This window comes from Vidua chalybeata, chromosome 1 (assembly GCF_026979565.1).
Source record: "Vidua chalybeata isolate OUT-0048 chromosome 1, bVidCha1 merged haplotype, whole genome shotgun sequence".
Classification (NCBI taxonomy): domain Eukaryota; kingdom Metazoa; phylum Chordata; class Aves; order Passeriformes; family Viduidae; genus Vidua; species Vidua chalybeata.
The window spans coordinates 109514536-109539537 of NC_071530.1; the positions used below are offsets into that span (position 1 = coordinate 109514536).

The following is a 25002-nucleotide window of genomic DNA, read 5'->3' on the forward strand; positions in this document are numbered from 1 at the left end:
ATGCTTCCAAGACATGCTCTGCCTCATTTATCCCAAACAGGAATAGCTAAAAGGAAACTTCACAGTACTTCTATTACCATTAGCTGCAGTAGCTGCAACAGTTGTTAAACCTGGGCCAAAATACACCCTGTCCTCGAGACCCTGAAAAAGATCCTCACAGGATCTCAGTGTGTAGTGCTGTGTGAACATGCACAGCTCTGTGTGGTTATAAAGTGATCAGGCCAGCACAGTGACTCAGTGACAGAACAAAGAAGCCATACAAAAGCCCTTAATACTGAGCATTTCACATATATTTGCTCATTTATGCCTTTTGTTTTCTTTATATTAAGACAACTGTTTTCATGCAGGGGTATCAACAAACTCCATAAAACGGTATATTCTAAGTAAATAACGCAAACAGATATTTGTCACTTCAGAAAAACTTTTGAGGTAAAGCTCTTCCCCTCATGACAGCCATGGAAATTAAAATTGCTGTAACTGACATTGAATTATTTATTGTGCATTGTTACAACATGCAATAAAGGTAAATAATGTGATTAGAAAGACTCCTTTAAGGCTGGTTCCCCTCTCCGACCCCAGGTTCTGAAGTTACTTACCACAACTGAGTGTGACCCTGGAAAGATAATCCAGGTAACTGCCTCAGCTGAGAGGACGCACAAGAAAGCAGGTTTGTTTCGCCATCGTGAAGGATCAGTTATGCCTTCGTAAGCATCAATTAATCAGGTGTATCCAGGAAAGATCTCTGCCAGACAACAGTAGGAAGGATATGGCTCGGAGCGTATAAAAAATGAGGATTACAGGGAAGGTTGTCCTAAAAACGCCCACAATTTTATTTTCCTGTAAGACTGCGCTCCCCGCTATCAATTACTCCTTAATGTATCAGTTTGTTGTCATAGCCCTGCGCACCTCCTGCACGCTCCGGCTCGCCTTCCTCGGCGGAAGCGGGGCAAACAAACCGCAGACTTTGGGAGCCCTGGGGAAGCCGGGGCCCGGCGCTCCCAGGGCTGCCCAGCGCAGCCTCCTCGGGCGGGGCGCGGACGGTTCTCGCCGCCGCGGGCCGGGCGGGGCTCGGGGCCGGGTGCCTCTTGCCCCCTCCGGGCGCGGATCCCGCCCGGCACACTCCACCCACCCGCGGCTACTTGTGCCCCCCTCCACGGGCCGCCCGCATTCCCGTGTTGGGCGGCCGGAGGCGCTGAGCCTGTCTCGGCACGGCACGGCACGGCGGTCATGTCGCGGGGCCCCGTGGCGGCGGTGCGGCTGCTGGCGCTGCTGGTGAGTGCGGGGCGCTGCTTTGTCGCGGCGGTCTCTCGGTACCGGGGCGCTGCTTCGCCGCGGGGGTCTCTCGGTACCGGGGCGCTGCTTTGTCGCGGGATGGAGCCGCGGTGGTACCGCCGCGGGGGTCCCGAGTGCTGCCGCTGGAGAGAGGTGTTCTCATCAGGACTTGGCAGCCCTCCCAACGCCTGCTGTGTGTGTCTGGGAACGGGTTTTCTCTCTTTCTTTGGGAATTAGATAAAAGCCATCGCCGTTTGCTGCCTGAAAGCAGGTGGAGGTGGGAAATCCCAACAGGAACGGTATCTGGGATGGGTGGGGTAGCTGAGACGCCGGGAGGAACAGGAAGGTAGTGAGGAGTTCACATTTTTGACGTCTTCATGTTCAACATGCTCTCTATACTAGTAAATTGCATTTCCCTTCTGTGGGAACAGTGCAACAGTGCCAGGAGAGGAGATGAATCAAAAAGTTTGGAAGTCTTTATCGCCTCAGAAAAATTACGTCAAATTCTTAACAACCCAGGACTCCTTAGGCTTTCTCCTGCCCTTCCCTCACTACTTTTCAGACATCAGCCTTTAGATCTTCCATCCTATGAAATACTTACCCAGGCTAAAAGCAATGACTGTCTCATAACAAACTGAGAACTAAACGCTTTATTTGTTGGATTTGGACTGATGCTTTCTAGTTCTTTCTAGCTGGTTTACAGCAAACTCTTTGTTGTATCTGCAGCATTTTCTTTTGCTTTTCACCTTTCCAGGCTGGCAGAACGCCTGCGGAAGTTTGGCTCCCGCCATTCAGACAAAGGTGAGGGTGGAGGCCATGCACTGGGCTGTGCTGGGAGCAGCCGAGCAGCTGGGCAGGGATCAGGAATGGCTTGTTGCATGGACAGAATGGAAGGCACTGGGGGTTGGGACCTTGTTCTCTGAGCTCAGGAACCTGCAAAATCAGATTTGTTATCTGGAGACCTGTTGCCTGATAACTTTAATGCAGACAAATGGTTGTGCATAAGTTGGCAAGCAACAGTTAAACCTGTTTTTACAGTAAGCTGGTCGTTGTGGTTTAGTTGGAAAATGTTTTATCCTCATCTGTCCAAATTAATGATGGAAAACATGGAGCACCACTTGTGCAAAAGTTTTGACATATTCTTTCTGCAATACCTGAAGCCACACCATCGTCCATTTTGGTGGGCTTGCACTGGCTCAGGATGCTGTTTGTTTTGCCTGAAGAACATTATTTTTCTCAAATCGTCATCATCCTCAGTTAGCTAAGGCTGGGTCAGGATATGATGTACTGAGAGTCAACTCAATTTGGTCTAAAAGACTCATTGTTAGAATATTAGAGTGAATAAAGCTGCCTTAGTTGCCTGATGGCAGAAGAGAAAGAGAGGGTTTTGAAATTTTGAGTTTTTTTCCCTAATCTGGGCATTCATGTAGCAAAAAGTCAAGTTTCTTATTTGAAAGTATTGGATTAGGGTCATTTATTTCTTATGAATCTTAAGAAACTACTGAAAGACAAAATTAATCTAAAAGTAGTGTCTTCTCAAAGCGTCTTCTACCTTAGAAGCATCAGGAATGGTAGGTTCTTCCTCTCCCCGTTTTTCCTGGAAGTATCTCTCAGTGCTCCCTCCCTGCCTGCAGGCTGCATCCCTGTGTCATCATCCCTGGGTACCTTGCAGAGGTCATGGCAAATCTCCCCAGGCCCCTGCCTCCAACCCTTTTCCAGGAACGTTTGTGCTGAATGGTGGTGCACCCAAAGGGTTGGGCTTGACTTGGAGTGTGTCCAGGGCACACACCCAGAGCCATGGGCCTGCCAGGCGGGCACAGCTATCGAGATTATTAGACTGTGAGGTTTCTCAATCATTTCTAAAGGGGGTGGACATCATGTATCCAAGAGAAGAAGTCTTAGAACACTTCCTGCATTTGAGTGAAAGAACAGTTGACAGAGATGTATGAATCTTTCTACGGCAGTAGCAAAATTAATCTTTTCTCTGAATGTCTTCCTCAGATTGTACTTCATTGAGGTTTGGGATGGGTATAGTGAAATTCAGGCCTGAATATATTAGATCACTACTGTGATGTCAGTAGCAGTTAATTTTCAGAAGTCATAGAAACAAGTTTAATAAAAACCATCACAAAGTGATGCTTGGTTTTACAAAGAGCAGAGGCGAGCTAATTCAAAGCAATCTAGCTTCTGTTGCTAGTAACATGTTGAAACGTGGTAGAAGTATTTACAACCATCTGTGGATTGAGTCAACATTTTAATATTGTTCCAAAAATGAGAGAAAACCCAGCTGTGGTGAGGTCTGAAAGCAGCTGAGAAATATGTAAAGCCTAGTATTTTATCCATCCTATTGAACTGAAGTGGTATGTTACTTTTGATGCCAGACTTCAGAAAAAAGTGATTCTGTCCAGGAGAGACTACAGAACAGAAAAAAAGTCACTAAATCCTTTTTTTAATTATTTTTAAGGGAAATTAAAGAACTGGTATGTGAGAAAAGACAGTGAGTAAGATATTTGATCAGTTTGCATATACATGAAGAGTAGAAGAAAAGGGAATTGCACCGTACAACAAGAGCATTGTCAACATGTCAAAGGATATTAGGTTTGAGGCTAAGACATCTCAATGTAGATGTTTAAGTTTCTGCTAACATATATGAAGATGCAGTGGATGCTGAGTGCACCTATTTGATTGGATCAGATTGTACTTCTGAAGAAAATCTCAAGAGTGTGTGAATTGTATCCCTCCTGAGTGAAACCATGTTGGGAGATGCATCCATCTGCTTGGGATGTTTGATCTGTGGGAACAAACTAATTCTAGTCTGAAGGATCCATGAAACCATGGGTTGTATGGTGTTGGGTTCTCTGCATCAAATGCTTTGCTCTACAAATCCTCCTGTGTTTGGTTTATAATACTTAATTGGGTGTACTTACAATCAGTAGAGCTCAGACAGAAATAAATATGGACTGGTGGGGGCAAGTTGAGCAGCACTCCAATCTCTGTGGGTATTGGCTAGATTTCTGCTGTTCATAATGAAAGTTTAGGCACTTAGCTTTCATTTAGATGTGTAAATTTGTGTGCCTTATTCTGAAGATCATGCAAGCAGCAATATGGTCGACTTGCAAGGAGCTAAGAATTAGGATAATGAAGATGAAAATTAACAGACTTTTCATCTGTAGGACTATCTAGGAGCCCCCTTAGGTTAGTGAGGCTGAGGGACCTCCATCCCTCATGTTTAAGAACAGGATAAACAGTTGTCAGGAACCATTTGACTGCAGTTTGTTTTCCCCACAGCTAGGAGATGTACAAGTAGATGACCTTGTTGGGTCCCCCCTGCTTGCTTCTCTGAGGTCTTCACATGTTGTCTTCAACACCAAACTGGAGGTGCAAGCTTCAAATCTCCTAACACACAGCACATGGAAAAGACCTCATTTCTAGGCATTACTGTTTCCTGGTGCAGTAAATACATACACATACCTTCTTGGTTATTCAGTCTTTATAGTTTTACAGCTTTGTGTTGGAAATCTGTCCTTTAGTCACTTCCTGACTACAGATGGGAAGGGATTTGGGCAAGAGCAGCCTTGCAGTCACTATGGCAATCACTCCCTTCTTTCCCATGCCCTCTTGCCTATTCCTGGTGCTTTCCTGTAGTGTTTCATTCCAATTTCATTACTTCAAGCCTCAGACTTTTTTTTTTTGTAACCATCCCATTTTCTTCTGACAATATGTTCTCAGCTCTGGTCAACAGGTGTCATCAGTAGATGTCTGGTTTTTGAGACAAGGCTGTGATCCACAGCAAATGACAGAGCTTTCCTACTCTGAGCCATTTAACAGAAGGCAGTTGAAAGATACTAAAATGAAAAAAAAAATGTGGGGGAGGGGGAAAATTCACATGTTCGACAGGCAGGAGATTCTGACATTTCACTTGTCCTTGAAGAAAATGTCACTAAAAAGTATTTTTCCCCCAGTTTAAAAATTTTGGAACTTTTAACTTTTTTCAATAAAAAGGCTGGATCCCTTTATATATTTTTTCCCCCTTGTATTTATGCATCTTGTGAATAAAATCGTCATTCTTAAAAATTTTTCTAGATCTCTTCTAAGTCCCTTATGAGGCTACCTGTGGACTTTAGATTGAATAATACAAGAGCAAAAATATTTTTTACTGCCTTAGCATTAACCTAGAATGTTTTGAGGGACATTTTCTACTATGCAAACAAATTGATTTTTACTTTTACTTATCATAATGATATATTTTCTTTTTATAAAAACTAGTGGAATTTTTTACACATTTTTGACAGACATCTCACTGGAAGATCTGCTTATTCTTGGTTTTCAGACACTTTTGTTTATACTGGGTTCTCAAGTTTCCAATACAAGGAAACTTCTCAGCGCATGCTTCTTGTCTCCATTGAGTTTTGAGACAGAAACAGTTTTCCCTCCAGTTTACCAGTTATAACAACCAAGGATGTTTCTGATGATATATTGACTCTTCCAAAAGAGTTGCAGCTTCTGTGTAAAACCTTGACTATAAAGCAAAATTCTCCTGACACTCTTACAGGTATAATCTCATTAGTCATGAAAATAAATTTTGAAAAGCCATACTATTACTAAAATCAAATAAGATTAAGAACATCCATGAAAACAGCTTGGTGTGAGATCCTGTACCCTTCCTGATGCATATCCATTAGGAAACTTACTGCTCGATAATTTCTGTCTTCAGAATCTATACATTGGGAAAAATACCATTTGAAAAACAGTTTTGTTGAACAAGTTGAAACAGAAATCTGCTGTATTGCTCAACAAAGTCTGCTGGATTGTGTGGGTACAAGATAACATCTTTTTAAAAAAAAAAAAAGCTGTCATCAATTCAGTAATCAAGGCTGAGTCAGAGGGAGTAATAGGGAGAGCCCAGTGAACAGATAGAAACCAGAGACTGACTTATTTGAGTAAAAAACCACCTTTTCTGAGCCTGCTTTGCCTTAGGCAGTAGTATACCTAAGAAAATAATCACCTAAGTTGCAAAATATAAGTAGTAATAGTTTTCAGAAATTACAGTATTCGCAACCTGTACAAAGTTCAAAACTTGATTTGTAAGTTTACCATGTTGTAATAGCCGACTTTTTATTGTTGCTGCTTCCCAATACCTACATTTCTTGCAGTTTGTGGGGTGTTGTTACTTGCAGAGCTATGGTGCCTGGAAAGCAGAAAAAACATAGGGTCTCTGGTAAGTTGGCTTCTTCCAGCCAGGATTTGTCACCTAACTGAGTCATTCAAAGCCATGCATAGCTGTCCTGGCCTATCCTGGTGTGTGAAGAGGTGGGCAGCCACAAATCCAAGGCTTGCCCAGAAAAGGGAGCTTCTCCAAAGTGCTGCATATGTTTAATGTCAGTGGTTATGGGTGAATTTTTCAGAAGCTGTTATGGGTAAATAATAAATATTAATTTATACATGTCAGAAGCCTTCTTCCTTATGGCTTTGCTGCTCTTACGAAACAGGTCACAAAAGTTATGTTTTAGTGCTGCTGAAGAGACATAGAATTAATAATTACTGTCATCATTTCCATTGCAGATCTGTTTGAATTATGGACATGGGCTCTATGTGAAGGTAGGATATAATGGAAAGCTTTTTATTTATCAGTGCCTGTAGAAGTGTTCTCTGAGCAGCATGTCAAAGCCGTGCTTTATTTCAGTTGATAAATGTCTTGAATTCTACCATTTTCTGAAATGTGAAAGCTGCATAATGAATAGAGAAATGAAAGCTGAAAAATAAGTGAATAGATTCCTACATCCATCACCTAGAGTGGCATTGAACTTTAAGGAACTTCCCCTAACACAGCAAAAATGTAGATTGGTTTTTTGACCTCAGTAGATGAAAAGCCATTGTTTTATTGAATATGTTAAACTGGGAGTCAACAGAGACAGTAGAAAATAAAGTGGACAGAAGGACGAGGGGTCTCATGCAGAGTGAGAATGAGATGTAGTTAAGAGACATTGGATGGATTGAATAGAGGCCTGCTCTTCCATGTATTCTGTTTCAGAGAGAAGGTTAAATATACGAGGCAGTATTGGTGGGAAGATAAACACGGTGGTAAAGCAGAAATGGTGGTTCAAAACAGCCTCATTGCCAATCTTCTTCCCACATCTGATGACCAGCATTTAAATCTTCCAGAGCAGGTGTATTTTCACCAACCACTGGTGATGGAAACTTGCTCATATTTTTAAAGCCTGTCTTGCCTAATTCTGTCTTGATGAAAAGACCAGTGCAGTTTTCCTCTTCAACCAGCTTGAGGACTGTGTAGCTCTTAGATTCTGACTCAGATGCTGTGACTCAGAAGGCTGATGCTGCTCCATGATTTTGAAGTTACTAGCTATTGAAAGAGCAAAAGTTGCTCAGAAGTCTTGGCTACAGCAGCAATAAAGCATTTATCTGAAATGAGTAAATGCAGTGCTGACATTCCATCTTGTCTTTTCACAGGTTTATAATCGAAATGACAGGAGTGGCCTGCTGTCTCATCCCAGCAGCCTAGTCAGACAGAAGCGAGAATGGACAGTCCCTCCAGCTTTCATACGGGAGGAGGAGGACAATTTCTATAAGAATCCAATTGCTAGAGTAAGCTCAGAAAGCAGTTAAATATACAATACACATAAAAAATAGAGATGAAAATGCAAAATAAGAGTGTGGCTTCCCTAAACACATGCACAAGTGTTTCTTTAATTTTAAAGGACTTGAATGCCAGTTGAAGATTGACACATTTCCTTCTGTTTCCTTTACTTTTAAAGCCTGGTTTGTCTCAGTCTCTCATTTTTTCATAGCCCCATTTTTCATTAAGCTTTGGGAATGCAATGTCTTTAAGTTTTTTCACCCCACTACCCCCCTAAGGTTGAACTTGGCGAGTCCAAAATGTGCTGGTGCTGATTGGCCAGAAGGATGTACATAGAACATGATTATGTATGCCTAGTCTTTTAGGAAACAGAACTAAATATAACCTGTGTTGTCCTGCATGAGTGATATCCATCTGGTTCAGCACCAGTGTTCAAACCTAAATTCACCACTCCTGCCACTTCAGCATATGAAGTGACTGCAGGTGATGGCAAGCTGTTGCCCTCTGCCTGGGATGCCCCTTGATAGTGATACTGGTAAAATGTACACTTTTCCAGATGGTTTGAATATCTGCTGATAGCAGAGAAAGGGTGTAATCTCTAGTCTCTGCAGCCTCTTCTATATGTTCATCTCCAGGTCTGACCTTTTTCCTCTACCCTATCCCTTCTCCAGTCCTGGTATATTTGCTAGCTGAGGTCTGATCTCCCAGGTCAACTCCCTGCTCCAGATGTTTCTCATCTCTCTGCACCAGATTCTCAAATAGAACATGCAGCCCTTCCTGCATTCATCTCTACATCTCTACAGTCAGAGGAGTGCAGGGAAATGTGTTAAATATTTTTGTTTGCTCACTACAAGATAGAAAAATATTTTGTTGCACTTTAAAATGTGGTTTTATTTACTGAGTGCTATTTAATTTGTTATATTCTTACTAGATACATTCAGATCTTGAAGATACAGGAATAGTAGTAACATACACTATATCTGGTCAAGGAGTAACAGAACCCCCATATGGATTATTTGTTATCAATGGAAAGACTGGTGACCTGAACATAACAGGAAGGGTGGACAGAGAAAAGACTCCAATTCTTCTTGTAAGTTGAAAATTATTTTCTTTATAGATCCCCTCCTGTCACTTTTTTAATTTATTTTCTTTAAATGTGTCTGCTTTAAATAATATATATAATGCATTTCTGGATATTTGTGTATACTTGCTTGTATTTATGAGCATATATAATAAACGTTTATAATATTTAGACTTAGTTGTATATAATGGGTGTATTTCTGTTTTGCATATGTGTTTGTTTATATGACAGTCACTCATTGGATTTGTTTATTGTTTCTGTCTATATTATCAGGTCCGAGGCCACGCACTAGATAAAAATGGGGCAAAACTGGAAGAGCCAATAGACCTCCCAATTAAAGTTGTGGACATAAATGACAATTTTCCAGTGTTTTCACATGAAGTTTTTGTTGGTTCAATTGAAGAATTGAGTGAAACAGGTAACTTTATTTTAATTTTTTTTTCTTTTAGTTTTTCCCAGGATATGCACAGGGACAAGTGAATATGCACTTTGGAGCAGCGTATCTGTAGTAGCAAGGGCACATTCTCTTGCTGACATAAGCCAGGTTATCCATGTGTGAATGAAGGTTTTTATTCAAGGCTAAGCTGTGTTGTGTGATTAAGGGAGAGCATCCCCCTAGGGGCAAGAGAGAACAGTATTTCCTCTTGTGGCACCTTTGGTTTGTTGTCAGAGCCACCATAAATCCAGGAACCAGAGTTCATCTGCAGGAATTGCACAGGAAATGCAATCTGCCTTCTGGCCTAGTAGTCACAGCCTATTTGGGAGGGACTTCATTCTGCCATCCTCATCGAAAGCCCTGCTTCATTTGTGGGCTGGAGAGGTAGTTTGCTGGTAAGCACATATGGCTGTGCCATAACCATTGAAGAGCAGGTTAATGGCTATTTAATTTTGACATCAGTAAACATAAGAGCAACAGATTATTTTCAAGAAGATTAGAAAAGCTGGAATAAAACTACCTAATAAATACCTGGCAGTGTGTCTGTTTCAATGCCTCTATAATGTGAAGAAACATATTAAATTATAAGAGGATTGCACCATGGGTACCACCGCGTATATTGAATGAAGTTGTTGGAGGGCATCAATACAGATCAGTGGTTTTAATAATGTTCAGGTAAAGGAATAATTAGTGCTGTCTTTTGGAATAATGTGTGAGGGAAATGTAGCTCATTGTTCAAAAGCTTGTACTTTCTGCTCTGTATGGTATCTACATTTTTCTGTCAGAATTACTGAGAGAATTTAACCTGTTGTTTAATTTGTGCATTGAATTTTATGAGTTACAGATGTGTAAATGCAATCTTTTTGTTGGCTAGAACATATACTTTTAACATGTACCTGTTGGGTTTAAGAACATTTTATCAACTTCATGCATTAAATAAATAAAGTCAAGAGCACCAGAAAATTGTACCGTACATCTAACAAAATGCTCTTATCTTTGACATTACAGTAAAGATATATACCAGGTACATGGTGGTGTAAATAAGTGCCGTATTTTGTGTTTTCCAGGTACAATTGTAATGAGGATAAATGCAACAGATGCAGATGAACCAAATAATCTAAATTCCAAAATTGCTTTCAGGATTGTTTCCCAAAGCCCTAGCACTCCATTCATCATAGATAAGAATACTGGCGAGGTTCGAGTAGCAAAAATAAACCTTGACAGAGAGGTAAAAAAACCCCTACCGTTTTGATGTTTGTTAGTAGTGGTTTTCTGGTGCCCATTGTGTCACCCTCAGCCCTACCTGCAGGGTGAAGAGCTGTCCCTCTTACCTTTCTTAACTTCCCTTGCAATTAAAGCCTTGTCTGTGTGATGCATGCTTTTCAGGGATTGCGGGAGGAGGCAATGGGATAAAGGCTGTATCCCCCTCATCGCCTCCCTAGAACAGCACCAGCCCGATGGTTGTTGCTTTTTGTCCCTCCTATGCAGTCGGGGCAGCAGTTACACAAAACAAGGCGTCATTTCTTTCTCCTGGGGAGTGTATAGCAAAGATAACCTCAGTCACCACCTGCAGAGTTACTGGCTGCATCTGGATTTTTGTAGCCTGCCATGCAAATCACGGTTCAAAGAGTTAGGACAGGTGCTACTGTGAAACTGCATTGGAGGTCACATATTACCAGGGACATGACCTGTGCTTGCAGAGTTTTCCCTGGCCAGCAGATGGTGATGGGAATGCTGGCTCTGTGGCTTCGGGATGTGGCTCTGCCTGTGTCCTGACATATAGGTGTCACTGCTCCTGTCCCTGTTCATGGTCACTGGAATTTTTTACTTTGCTATGTAAGTACAGTCTGACTCTTTGTGGGGAAGATGTGAAAGTCCTGTACTCTTTTCAAAGCCTCAGTTCTACTCCAGCAGAATCTGTCAAGGCACTTGTGTGTGAGATTTACTTTTAGCTAGAGTGGAGCTACAATTGACCAAAAGAGACATTACCAAAATGTAATATAGGTCATATAGCAAAGGAAGAATTTTTAGCCTGGATTAAACACTTTTTTTTTTTACCATGACAGACACAAAGTAGCTACTCTTTGGTGGTAGAAGCAAAGGACCGTGGTGGTGAAAAGGATGGGAATGCTGCAACATGTTCTTTAGAAATCAAGATTCTGGATGTCAATGACAATCTGCCTGTTGTTGAAAGTCGTACAGTAAGTACAATTATCACAATTTTTAGCATGTTCCTACACCTGCCAGTACCCCATAATAAGACACTGTGCAAAATTCCTTGCACATTTGAAATAAGGTTAAACCATGACATCTTCTTAAAGAGTGGATTTTTTTTAATTGCAGTTTGAAGGAAGCATTGAAGAAAACAGAGCAAATGTGGAAATAATGCGAATAAAAGTATTTGACAAAGATGAAGAGTTTTCTGATAATTGGCTGGCAAACTTTACATTTGTTTCTGGCAATGAAGGTGGTTTTTTCAAAATTGTAACAGATACCCAAACAAATGAAGGAATTTTGACTGTTGTGAAGGTAAGTATAGATTTTAGAGAGTCTACTTTAAATATTAGAATAATTTATCCATCTATGTTGGCAAATTGTGTTTATTCAATCAGTATGTAAAATGTGTGGATACACCTCCTTTGCCATAATTTTAATGCATTCAGTAATTCCATGCAAAATAATAATTTTGTCAAGCTTTTCCGTTTGCATTCTGTGTAATCTCAAATATAACTAGTAAGGCAGAAGTCCCTAGAATTCCCTTGCCCTTTGGGTAACAGTACTAACATGCTGTAAACTTTCACGTTTCTCCTGTCCTTGATTTTCAGTATAAATTTCTTTATTTCTCCTGGCCACTGCTAATGTTGCAGGCAACACCTGTTCCATGGTCCACAAGCTACAGACAATTTTATGAATTTCCACAAGTTGAAATGATGATGAAAATATTTTCCATTAATGGAAATGTCTATTTTATAATTTTCACTTTTCTTTACTCCACAAACACTGAAGATGCATAGTGCCCTAAACAGCTCTTTTTTTTCCTGCTCAGATTTCCTTATCTGAAAACTGCTAATTATTAAAAAAAAAATGAGCATTATTATGTGAATGATTAGGTTTAAAAAAAAAACAAATGCAAACACATAAATTTGAAGGAGCCAGGTAATTGAGGACTGATTCACTGAAAGTACAGGCAGAATATATGTGTAGGACTCCTTTCGCATACATTGAATAAATTTAATTTATGAAGCCATACCTATGGTGTAATCCATTAAAAATGAGCAAGAGTAACAGGTTAAGAAACTTCCTTGCAGTGTAACATACTTACTGTTAAATATTACTTAAATATTTACATCCCTATTACTCAAATAAGTATGCTATAGTATTATTTAAATATTAAATGTATGCGTGTTGGCTAGATATTGGATTCTGACAAATTCTGAATTTTTTTTATTATTTTCTTTATTGCTCTAGGAGCTGGATTATGAAAAAATGCAAAGCCTAAACTTAGGCATTGTTGTTACAAACAAAGCAGAGTTCCACAAGTCCATTAAATCCAGTTACAAAGCAGAAACAATTCCAATCAAAATTAAGGTGATCAATGTGAAGGAAGGCCCTGTGTTCCCTGGTGGCACAAAAATCATTGAAGCAAGTGAGAAACTGCAGATAAAGCAGGTTATTGGACAGTATCAAGCCTACGATGAAGACACTGGAAAAATAGCAGAGCACATTACGTAAGAATTCTTTATAACCATCATAACTGAATATGTCAGAAGTCATATCTTACTGTCAAAATTTGCATGTTAAACTGAAATAATTTCAAAGGCAATAATTTTATGCTAAGGATAATTCACATCTTAAACACCATAATGATCTTCAATATTATATTATGCAGAAAACTGATGATATGAAAATCCTCTGCCTTTTGTTGTATATGGCGAGACATGAGTGTTTGGATTGAAGTTGTTTGTGTTTGCATGGTGTGTTTGTCATACCTATCTACTTTTGTGATTAGATTTACCAATCTGATTCCATTATCTCCAGTAAAATTAGGAAGGAATATGCAGAAACATTCATCAGTCAGACAGAAAGGGTGTAACACAGATACGTCTGCATGTGTGTGTTTGGGTTTTGAATCATAGCTTTTTAGCTAGAATGTTATTTAACCACTACCATGGCCTTTACAAATGGTACACAGCAGAGTTGCACCCCCATGGATGGACCTCTTTCCTCCATACCCGCAGTACAGTTTTTCATGGGTGTCTAATGCTCAACTTTTGCTGAGAGGACAGATGTGGGGGGAAAGAGGACAGTGTCCAGCAGAGCAGCTCTATCTCCTGTTCCAGTCTCGCTCCCTGATTGTACTTTCTGTACTGCACCCATACCTAAATCTTTGATTTAGAGTGAAAAGCAGCTCTCAACATTCAGGGTAGGTTTATAGTTGTAACCAATTACAGTGGCAGGAGCATCAGGCCTCAGACTTAAAGATTTGATCTCAGTTTTAAATGATGAGTAAATGTACTGTGAAGCTGCTTTTTCTACTGATGGTTGCTTTCCTCATTATAAATGTGTCCATCTTTGTGTTCTTTTCATCAGATACATGAAAGGAAAAGATGCAGCAAACTGGATCACTGTAGACTCAGTCACAGGTGAAATCCGACTTGCTAAAAATCTTGATTACGAATCACCTCATGTAGTAAATGGTACCTACACTATCACCATGTTGGGTGTAACTACTGGTAAGTTGAGAGGGTTTTGTTTTCACACAGATTGGTTTGTTTGCCTGTCTACAAGGTTAGCTGGTTTAACCTACCCATCTCTAACGTTAGGCAGCAAGTGCAGTCTCGGTATTCAAAGGAGAGACACAAGCAATTCATTTTTTGGAATGGGCTTCCAAAGAGTCTGTTTCTCCCCTTTGACTAGATGGAGGTGAACTTTTTATAAAAGTTTTCAAAGATAGGTCTAATAGGAAACTCTATTGGCAAGGTGGGAATTACCAGTATCTCAATATGCCTATCATCAGACTTCATAGTCTTAAGTTTTCTCGACTTCAAAGCAAGAAAGACTCTCTGAGCTTCTTTTGTATCTAAGTAGAATTCTTCATTTATAATCTACATGTTACTGTGTAACAATACAGGATTTTTTTTTACAAGTTAAAGTAATAAAACAGCTTCCCTTCAGAAGAACTTTGTCAATATATTTATTAACATTGGGAATGAAGCACTGCTGTCATAAGCAGCAGGGAGATCTCTTTCAACTTACTTCAGTAATGTTGGGATTTTGGAAGATATTAAGATCTGTTGTTTTTTTTAAGATAATTTTTTGTGCATAAATCAATTTAATTTTTCATATTTTAAATTCTTAGATTCCCCAAGGAAAACAATCACTGGCACAGTTGTCATTCAAGTTAAAGATGAGAATGATAACTGCCCAGTTATTGTGAACCCTGTGCGGACTGTGTGTTCAGATGCAAAATTAGTTGATGTTACAGCTCATGATTTGGATAGTTACCCAAACAGTTATCCCTTCAGCTTTACTGTCATTGATGAACCAGAAGGAACAGCAGCAAAATGGATAATTGCATCTGGAAATGGTAAGAAATTTTTTTTTAAATTACTTTCAGTTCTTTGAAGTCCTAAGGTCGTAATTTATTAATTCCAGTCAAACTGCCAGTTTGGCTGAGTGAGACCAATACAGCAACCCTATATATGGAGTCAGGCATTGAGACCATAATTTGCATTCTGCTCCCTTTTTTCTAAAGGTTATAAAAGTCCAGACATGTCCTCTGGCCTCTGGGGTCTGTTGCCTTCCCTCAGTTTGACCATCTTTGCTTGGCTTGATACCCCATGTGTGGTGACCAGGATTTCATTAATAGCTAGGAATAAGCTATCCCCATCTTCTTATGATAATATGCAGTGATGCATTATCTGGGCATAGATGACAAGCTGTCCACAAGCCAGCAGTGTGTCCTTGTGGCCAAAAGATCCACGGTGTCCTGGGGTGCATTAGGAAGAGCATTGCCGGCAGGTCAAGGGAGGTGATCTTGCCTATCTCCTGTGCCCTGGTGAGGCACATCTGGAGTGCTGTGTCCAGTTCTGTGCCGTGTCCAGTTCTGCCTCCTTGGTACAAGAGAGTTGTGGAATTCCTGGAGCATTGAGCAGAGGGCAACAAAGATAATTAAGGAACTGGAGCATCCTTTTTATCAGGTCAGGCTGGGGGAGCTGGGCCTGTTCAGCCTTGAGATGACTGGGAGGAGACCTCATCAATGTCTATAAGTATCTGACAAAGGGAGAGAGTCAAGAGGATAGAGCCAGGCCCTTCTTGGTGATGCCAAGCAATGGGACGAGAGACAATGGGCAGAAATCCTCACTGCATCCAGTGAGATGCTCAGGAAGTTTCCACCTGAATATGAGGAGGAACTTCTTTGCTGTGCAATGACCGAGCACTGGAACAGATTGCCCAAAGAGGGTGTGGAGTCTCCCTTACTGGAGATACTCGAGAACTGTCTGGATGCAATCCTGTGCCATGTGCTTTAGGATGACTCTGCTTGAGCACAGAGATTGGGCCCAGTGGAGATGCCCCACTGTGGTCCCTCCCAACCTTAATCAGTCTGTGATCTTATGCCTAGTTAGTCTTTGACATGACAATGCCACAGGAGCAGGTGTTTTATTGGCTCCTGATCTCTGTCTGTGGCCTACAACAGATTAATCTCCTCAAGACTGAGGCTTTTTCTCTGTGAGTTCAACCTTTTTCTATCCAGATGACATGGTTGATGCTATGCAGGTTGTCTTCCATGCTGTCTCTGGTCATATGAAATTTCACAATTATCTGAGGCTGCAAGTGAGCATGGCTGCTCACTTACCAGCATAAATTATTTGATACAAATAAAAGCATGTATACTTTAGCAGCAGGTAATTAAACTTAATTCCATCGCATTGGCTGGGCTTAACTGGAGGGGATTTGTTGGAAGACTGTAACAGTTGTATTTTAGTTAGTTTACAGGAGTCAATTTTCTTTCTTTTTTTTTTTTTTTTCTTTAACCTCCCTCCACTTCTGCCTTAGACACCAGCATACAACTGGTACCACAAAACCTGAAGCCGGGCAGAACTGAAGTTCCCTTACTAATAAAGGATTTCCAAGGGGTCAGCTGTGCTCTGCCACAGTCTCTGAAGATGACTGTTTGTGAGTGTGCAGATGATGGCGTGTGCCAGGAGAGGTTTGTTGGCACAAAGTCAGTGGGTCTGGGACCAGCAGCGGTTGCACTAATCATCTTGGCATTTTTACTTTTGCTGCGTAAGTAATTGTTTCATATTATCTCAAAAGCACTGTAAATGTGGTCTGCAAAGCATCAAGAAAGAAACAGTCCAGCTCCCAGGTTTTATCATCTTGATAGATTCTGTGTAAACTTCTAGTCTTGTGGAGGTCATGGCAGATCCCCAGCTAATTTTGGTAAATCAGCATTTCACCCTCAAAGGATTTCAAGCTGTGCATTTTAAAATTAATATCAACAACTTTTAATATTTGTTTATAGTGCAGTTAATAACAAGTGGAAAGCAGTGAGTAATGCTTTTGGTATTCTGAGATGTCCCCAGGTGAAGCCTAGCTCTTCTTACTCAAACCACAGCACAGTCTCCACTGTCTTTTCTGTCACTGCAGATTCACTGCCTTGCTCAGAGCAGCACGTGACATTGTTCTTTGGTGAGATAAAATAAAAGAAAAATAAGACTATTTGTAATTCTGCTGTGGCCAGGTGTAGCAGTGCTGCATTTAAACTCCCGATAGTTTATTGCTTGTGCTGGCAAAAATCTAATTGTGATAAAACAAAGTTCATGCCACAGGAATAATATTCTCTGTGTCTGAAACTGGGTTATTTTGAGTCCCCCAGGCAACACTCTAGGCATGTCAAAGGAGTGGTGAGGTGGAATTTACATGACGCCATGTTGTTATCTAGTAATAAAAGAAGAGGAGTTAGAAATGCTGAGTGATAGCCAGGGCTTGGAATTGGTGTATGAGATCTTTGATAGAAGTATAGCTACATACATGTGTGGCCATCTGCAGGATTCAGACCCTGATGTGTTAGTTGTCAGTTTGCTCTCTTGGAAACTGGCCTCAGCATGCTTCTAGGAAAAGCCTTGAATATTTGGGAACATGTCTTCAATCCTTGCCAGCCCTCATACTGGTCACTAGCTCATTAAAAATACATTTGGGGTATGGGATGGCCAAATTTACAGTGGCTCTAAGTATGCTAAGGTCCTAATAACCATACAGTTAATGGCAACCTTCTGTTTCCCTGTAGTCGTTCCACTGTTACTGCTGCTGTGTCCGGGTGGCTTGGGAGCAAAGGGATTTGGTGGAGCAAAGACTTTTGCTGACATACCAGACCACAGTGAAGCGATGTTGCGTCAGTGGAACAGTGAAGGAGCAGCTCCTGAGGAGAAGGCATGTACCCCTAATAGCCCTTCTCTTTGATTTCTATCCCAGTGTTCTGTTTGGCATCTGGGGCCTCTTCCACACTACAGGTGGATATTTCAAAGCTCTACAATAAATTTTAACAGCATATGAGCATTAATTAAAATTAACCCTGTGAGGCTCAGCAAAGGATGTGTGGGAGATGACTTCCACCAGCAGCTGAAGACAAAGCAACCCTAGCACTTAAATCCCAAAATATAGGGAAAGCAATCAAGCAAATGTTGATCATATCTGAGCAGAAGATAGGACTGTGAGAAAAGCATTAAACCAATAGAGAGTGAAACATTTGCATTTGCAAGCCTGGAATGCTCTGCACCCCTTTGGGAGCATGAGATAAAACAGCAAAATAATGGGTTATAATGCTGAGCTTCCCTTCCCTGATTTAATGTTTCAGACTGTTTTAAATTACTTCCCTGTATATTTTCATTTTTTAAACAGAGGAAATTCCCTAGTGAAAAAGAAGAAGGTAGAAAAAGTGCAAATCTGTAGAGGGAACAGTAAATACCAAGAGAAATTTGCTCTTTGTTGCTACGCTGCAAAACAAGGTTTACAAAAAAAGGGCATGACACTGACATGCTTTTGCACAATAACAGAAACAAAAGACTTTGATTTAGGGCCAATGCTCACACCAAATTCTTGTTAAAAGATAATTAACAAGCCAAACTGCTAGGGAAAAAAGGGGCCAGGCAGCACCACAAAGGTGGAAGGCAGTGCACACTTCCCCACTTAGTGTCTGAGGAAAACTGGCCAGAGTTTTTCTTGGAACAGCTGAGCTCCCTAGAGTTTTGCAAGCCTATTTTTGGTGGTTTTTTTTTTTTTTTTTTGTTTTGGTTTGGTTTTTTTTTTTTCATTTTCAATCCTCTGAATTTCAAGAAAACAATGATCTATAGAAACATTTCCATTAACCTTCTTGGCAATACACTTGTGGAAACTGCACCCTGTTTTAGGAGGCCTTTTACTCCTTGCAGCAACACGTATAAGTGCAAATTCAAACAAGTCGTAAGACAGCACCCTCCCTGTTCCCACCCAGCCCCGCTGCTGGTTTGGTGAGTTCCATGTGCTAGACAGCAAAGCTTTCATGTCACATCTTAATTTGTCTTATTTATGTAGCCTGTGCTAAGCTTCATTCCACCCACTGCACTTGGGAACTTGAAAGGAGGGACAACAGCAGCAGCGGCAGGAGCAACAGCAGGAATGAGCGGAGAAGAAGCTCTAGTAGGAGCAGGCAGCTCTGCCTCTCACGTAGGAGAGCATCACAACACTATGACCAGGGAAAGATGGGAAGAGCAAAGGCGTCTCCTTTCTGCTGCCGACTATGGAGCCATGGCAGCTGGAGCAGCTGAAGGCATGGCAGGTGTAGACAGCAAGACAGTCGTGTCTGGAGGAGGAGCTGCTGTGGGAGCGGCTGGAGCCATGAATGAAGAATTCTTAAGAGACTACTTCAACGATGTAAGCATATGACCCAAAAATAACAGTATTTTGATGTTTGCACTTAGCATTGTGAAATATCATTCATGTGATGACAGACAGAGGTGAGTAGATACGTAGATATAAACAGTCCTGACATTGTGCACATGGAGTTGGGGGCATTAAGGATTTTTGGATTAGCCACACATGTGGGACTTGAAGTGTGACGATGCTCAGTCTTTTAGCACTGAATTGCTTGCAAGGTGTCATATAAATAGACCTTTCTCTCAAGGGAGGTATTTGTGGATGGGATCCAGAATATTCAGCAATAACATAGGAGTGCCTTGCCCAGGAAAAAGCCCTGAGAAAGACTGTGTGATCTAAATCTCAGTACATGAAACTGATCTCTAGGGAGGCACCTGTGACTCATCATGAGTCACAGCTCCAAACTTTACCACAGAGTAGTAGGTTTTTGAAAGATAAGCTGAAGATGTCATACACCAGTGGGTGGGGCTGTATTTTCAAAGTAGCTGATGCAGTATGTGGTGCTGACTTGTCTGTTTGCCCAGCAACCTGGGTAAAGGGCCATTCATCAAAAGTGTATGAGGTATATGTTGCAATCCCCTTTCTTTTTTTTTTTTTTTCCCTGACCTAACCATTGGCCAGTAGGTTGTTCCTACTTGTTGAAGCTACTTCTCTTCATGTTATGCATATCATTAGTCCTTTGGCTGGTGTGCTCCTTGTAGTGAAAGTTTGACTTCCATGCACCATCACCTATACTAACAAAACGTCTTCGCACCCTACAGCTGGCAGCTGATGTGGTTTTGCAGCAGAATAGCTGTGCAGATTTGAATCACTACCTCAGGCCAGGGAAGGATTTGAGCTTTAGGTACTTGTATGTCTCAGAGTGCTCTAGCTACTGGGTGAACAGATGCAATAGTAGCAATCTCCTTTTCTTCCACTCTTTGTGACATAACTTTAAGCATAACTGCCTGATGAAGTCTGCAGGAGGGAAGTCATACTCAGTATCCATAGAACTTCTGGGGGCTAAAATATCTCAGATTAGGGGTGAGGAAACAGACAAGTAACCAAACCAAATAGTTTCAGATGCTGATTTTTGTGGCAGAATCTTGGGTTGTGTGCCTACTTCAGGATCAAATGCAGATAAACATGCAGAGTCAAATGGGGTCTGGATATATAGCACATTACACAGATGCCTGAGCTAATTTGCAGTCCAGAACTTCAAATGTGGTAGAAAGGTGGTTCTGAGCACAAGCCAGGAGCCATATTAGATACAGCTGGTTCAGCAGGCCCACAAGATTTGGCTGTCCTCACTTTTGGAACTGGAGCTGATGCAAACACACATGCACCGCAGCAGCTCCATAGCAGACACTGCTTTCAGATTGAGCTGACCTCATAAGCACTGTAGGCAGAACTCATGAGCCCTCCTTGTTGCCAGATGGCCTGCACAGAGCCTAAGAATTTACATGATGGACTATGCATCCATACTTTACCAATCCATTTAACTTTGTGATTTGTTTCCTGTTTGGCATCGTGGATGTGATCCTGTAGTCTGCGCTATTGAAAAGGGCCATGGTAGGTGATAACATGTCAGCATGTACTCAGTAAATGTTTGGTAAATGTTAGGATACTCTCACAAATGGTCTTGGTGTTCTCCCACGGAAACCTAGTTAGAGGTGAAGTGCATTCACTGAACTAAAACTAAAACAATGTCTTCATGACTATGGAGCAGTATCACAAATGACACATTTACTGGAAGGAACAGCAGTAGGTGGTGAAGGAATCCAAGGTTTTAAATATAATCTCAGATTTTTCTTCTCATCAAGTGTACTGTCAAGATCAGACTAATTTCAAAGAAAAAAAAAAACATATTAGGTACAGCCCTCACTTGGTTGACAGTTTCTGTGGGATCAGTTAAATTTCTTATTTCAACCTTTTTTGTCCAAGCATTTCAGATTTTTCAAACTTACTAAGTCTAGAGCTGGCATTAATGAACTTTTTCTTGCTTTTGTTTTCTGTTTGCAGAAAGCTGTCTCTTTTGCGGATGAAGATGAGGAGCAAGCTGCAAAAGACTGTCTCCTGATTTATTCCCAGGGAGAATCAGGCTCCCCTCATGGCTCCGTTGGCTGCTGCAGCTTTATTGAGGGGGATTTTGATGACCATTTTCTTGATGATTTAGGAGACAAGTTTAAGACTCTAGCAGAAATATGTATAGGTAGACAGATCAATATGAAAGATGGTGGCTACAAGAATGAATCAGGTTTTGGTCTTAGTGAAGCAAAGTCACAGTTCTTACATCAGCAAAATGCTTCCACCTCTGAACAAGCCTTTGCCTCAAGCAGTGGTTTCCAGTCCATCCCACCCATGCACACAGGCAGTGGCACAGGAGAAAGCACCCTATCCAAAGAGGTGGTCACAGAAACAACTTTCTCATCGTCCCATTCTGGGCATCACAATGCCCAGCACCTCCCCACAGGCCACGCGGAGAGCAACGTCACCGTGACGGAAACATCCTATTCTGTGGGGGCTCCTGCCCGCTCGGGCCCTGTCTTTTTAGACCCTCAGTTTAAGGAGAATGTAGTGGTGACAGAGAGAGTGCTGGCACCTGCATCAAGCATTCAGGGGATGGTGAAAATCCCTGATTTGCCACACGGAAGTAACGTGGTGGTTACAGAAAGGCTGGTGAAGTCAGCGGGTGCAGGGCCAGGAGCCCTGGCAGTTCAGGATCTTCCTGACTCACAATATGTCGTAGTGAGGGAGCGAGAGAGGGTGCTTGTGCCTGCTGCAGAGCAGGGCTCGCTCAGCTTCCCCGCTTCGACAGAGGAACGCAGCACAGTGCTGAATGAAAGGGTGGTGACAGCCTCGGGGCTGCAGAGCAGAGCTGCACAGGCAATGGGTGCCAGCTCAGGAAGGCAAGAGCATGCTCTGATCACAGACTCCCCACTTAACTTGATGGGCTCTGACTTACAAGGGCCACCTCCTGCCAGTGCCACACTCAGCAAGTCTTCAAGGGTCACTAAATACAGCACAGTGCAGTACACTAGCTCTTAGCCTGGCTCCATGCAGAGGGTGGCAATGTCCAGCACCCTTCTGTCTGCGTGCATCCTGCCTCGGGCTTTTCCATGAGATCCAAATTTGCTAGAGCTTCCAGAATGGCATGTACTCATTTGCACTAGTTTGTATAAATATGGATTATATGACCACGAAGCAAGTAAGGAAATCTGGTGTTATGTTACATTGGCAGGGATGCCTTTGAAATGGAAAGATATAGGAAATATTTTTTTTCCTGGTTTGCTATTTTTTTAAATTGCTTTTTATTATACAGATAGTGTAAGAACACCACATAACCAGAGCTGCATAATTATGGGAAAACAGGAAAAAAGTGTCCAATCTAGTGATGGATAGTAGCCTGCAAAGCACAAGCAAAGTTTTTGAACTATTGCTATTGAGTGTATCTGAAGTCCTCCTGTGAGGGCAATCAGTTTCTCATTGTGTTTTTGCTGTTGTGTTGTTGACCATGGTATCTCCTCCTGAACCTTGCTAAGAAATCTTCCTGAGAAGCCCAGGCCACCAAAGTTAGTATGCCTTCAGAGCAGCGGTGTGTTGACCTCCTGAAGGGATGTCACAATTTCAGGTTATCAGAATTTCTAACTTCAGCAATCAATACTTGCATGTTACCACAGCAGTTAAAGAGAGCAAGTAGCAAAAAAAGCTGAGAACTGCAATTTTTCATTACCTCAGTCTAAAAGTTCTATTACTTAGGGTGGGTCTACACTGACATGGACAAGTAAGCATCGTGCACATTTTTCACTTTATTTAACTTATGAGAAACAGTCAAGGCTTACCTTAGCCTTAGAGCCAGAGATTCAGTCAGTGGTTTTGTCAGCAAAGTTTACTGCCCTTGGACATCTGTAGGATCTGATTTACAGGCACAATTCAGTATTTGGAATTGGTTTTTTGAATGCACAGACATAGAAGGCAGCCTTGTGTGTGTGAGGTTCCACTAGTTTCAGTACCAGAGCTCAAGTGGCTGGTATAGTGCTGTGTAATGACAGCTTCCCTTGGCTGTGACAAGATAACACAAAGCTCCCTTTAGCTCTGCAATATTTGAGTTTACTTTGCTTTCCTTGAAGTTTATGTGGTAAAAGCAAGAGACAGTACTGCACTGTTTGGCAGTATGTACAGATATATATGCACATGTAAATATTTGTATACCATTTGGAACATTTTGAAGTTAATTTTATACAAGAAAAAATGTCCTACACTCCTTTTGTTTTCTCAGAGTATTTTAGCTGAGGCATAGGTAGCATGTTTATCTCATACCAGTGAAATCAGCAAGTTGGTCACAAGGTACTGCAAAGCCTGTGGACCTGCAGAACTTTCAGGTTGTCTCCATCTCCTGGAGTTTTCCTGCAGCTGCAGTGTTATGCTTTCCACTGATGTGTTCTGCCTTTGGCTAGAAATGCTCTCAGTGTGTTTAGTTTTACTAATAGTAAAAGTTGCTTCAAAAATATAAATACATAAAGTAGGAACCATAACTGTGGTCAGCCATTACATTAAGTGGAATAGTATTTCCAAACATATCAGACTCCCTGCTTGCTTGGACCTATTGGTTATTTATCTCTTACACTACATTTTTTAAATACATGTATTTTTTTTCTCAGCAAGCCTGCAGTTCCAAGTGGTCACCACTTTTCTGACTTTATTCTGATAGAATATCTTTGTGGGTTTATGCAATTTTAAAATAAAGAACTCTACTATATTTTTTAATTTTTCATTCAAACAGCTACCCCAGTGAAAACACTGGCTTTCCTACTGCAAGTAAAGAGTTTAAAGATAGAATGAGTACTGAGATTTCCCAAACAGCCTCAAGGAATATCTGAAAGATGCAGATGTAAAAAAAGTTGGTGTTCTGCTGTAACTTAAAGATTCTGACAAAAATGTGAATTCTGCCTTGTGATTAAGTGCACTAAATTCTGTACTAACTTGATGCAAGAGAGCAGCATCCCCGCCATAGATTTACTGGGCTTTGACACAGACCCTTCAAATCAGTTTATGCTTCCAGACAACATGGCATAAAACAGTCTTGGTTTTATAACATATTAAAACATGCAGTTGTTAACATCCAGAAGAAGAGGTAAGCGTATAATGTTTGTATATAAATGGCTTTCACAGATCTGCTTGTACAGTCTATTTGAATAGCTTCATTAAGAGCGAGTCTCCATTATTTGACTTAGACTTGTACCAAGGCTGCAGCTGCTATCAGCACAGCATATCAGCATCTGTTAATGCTGGCAGAACATCCATCAGATTCACTCACTCACTTCTAATGGAGCTATGTTTTGTAAATGATAGTAACTGGTGGGAGGAATGCACAGACCCAAATTAATGGAAGTTCCTGGTTAGCATCTGGCTACTAGATAACCCTGAGAGGGGGACTAGCCCCAGACACTTATCTTTGTGAGAGATGCCTTGTTGTGACTTCAAAAGCAAAGCTAAGTCTGTAATTTTCTTATCTAACAATAATAGAGCACAGTTAGGCCGAAATGCCAGCACGACAGGGATTAGATCCATGCTGCTCTTCTGTGATTTATATTACCTGTAAATCCCTAGTAAATATGTTTGACTCTGTGAGTATGAGCCATCCTGCCACAACAAGGATGCAGCCTGTGTCCTGCGTACCCACAAGGAAGTATTTCTGTGTCATCCCTCAGTGTCTAGTTGGAG

At 41.3% G+C, this 25002-nt stretch overlaps 1 protein-coding gene across 1 annotated transcript; it reads left to right on the plus strand.

Moving 5' to 3' along the window:
- The first annotated feature begins 1189 nt into the window (after positions 1-1189).
- Positions 1190-24037, plus strand: DSG2 (desmoglein 2). The gene is made up of 15 exons (XM_053962344.1): positions 1190-1272; positions 6835-6870; positions 7741-7875; positions 8799-8957; positions 9222-9366; positions 10452-10612; positions 11451-11585; positions 11728-11913; positions 12853-13112; positions 13975-14117; positions 14744-14971; positions 16441-16671; positions 17675-17817; positions 18958-19296; positions 21301-24037. The coding sequence occupies exons 1-15, from the start codon at positions 1228-1230 to the stop codon at positions 22324-22326; spliced, it is 3372 nt and encodes a 1123-aa protein (XP_053818319.1). The 5' UTR covers positions 1190-1227; the 3' UTR covers positions 22327-24037.
- The last annotated feature ends 965 nt before the right edge of the window (positions 24038-25002 follow it).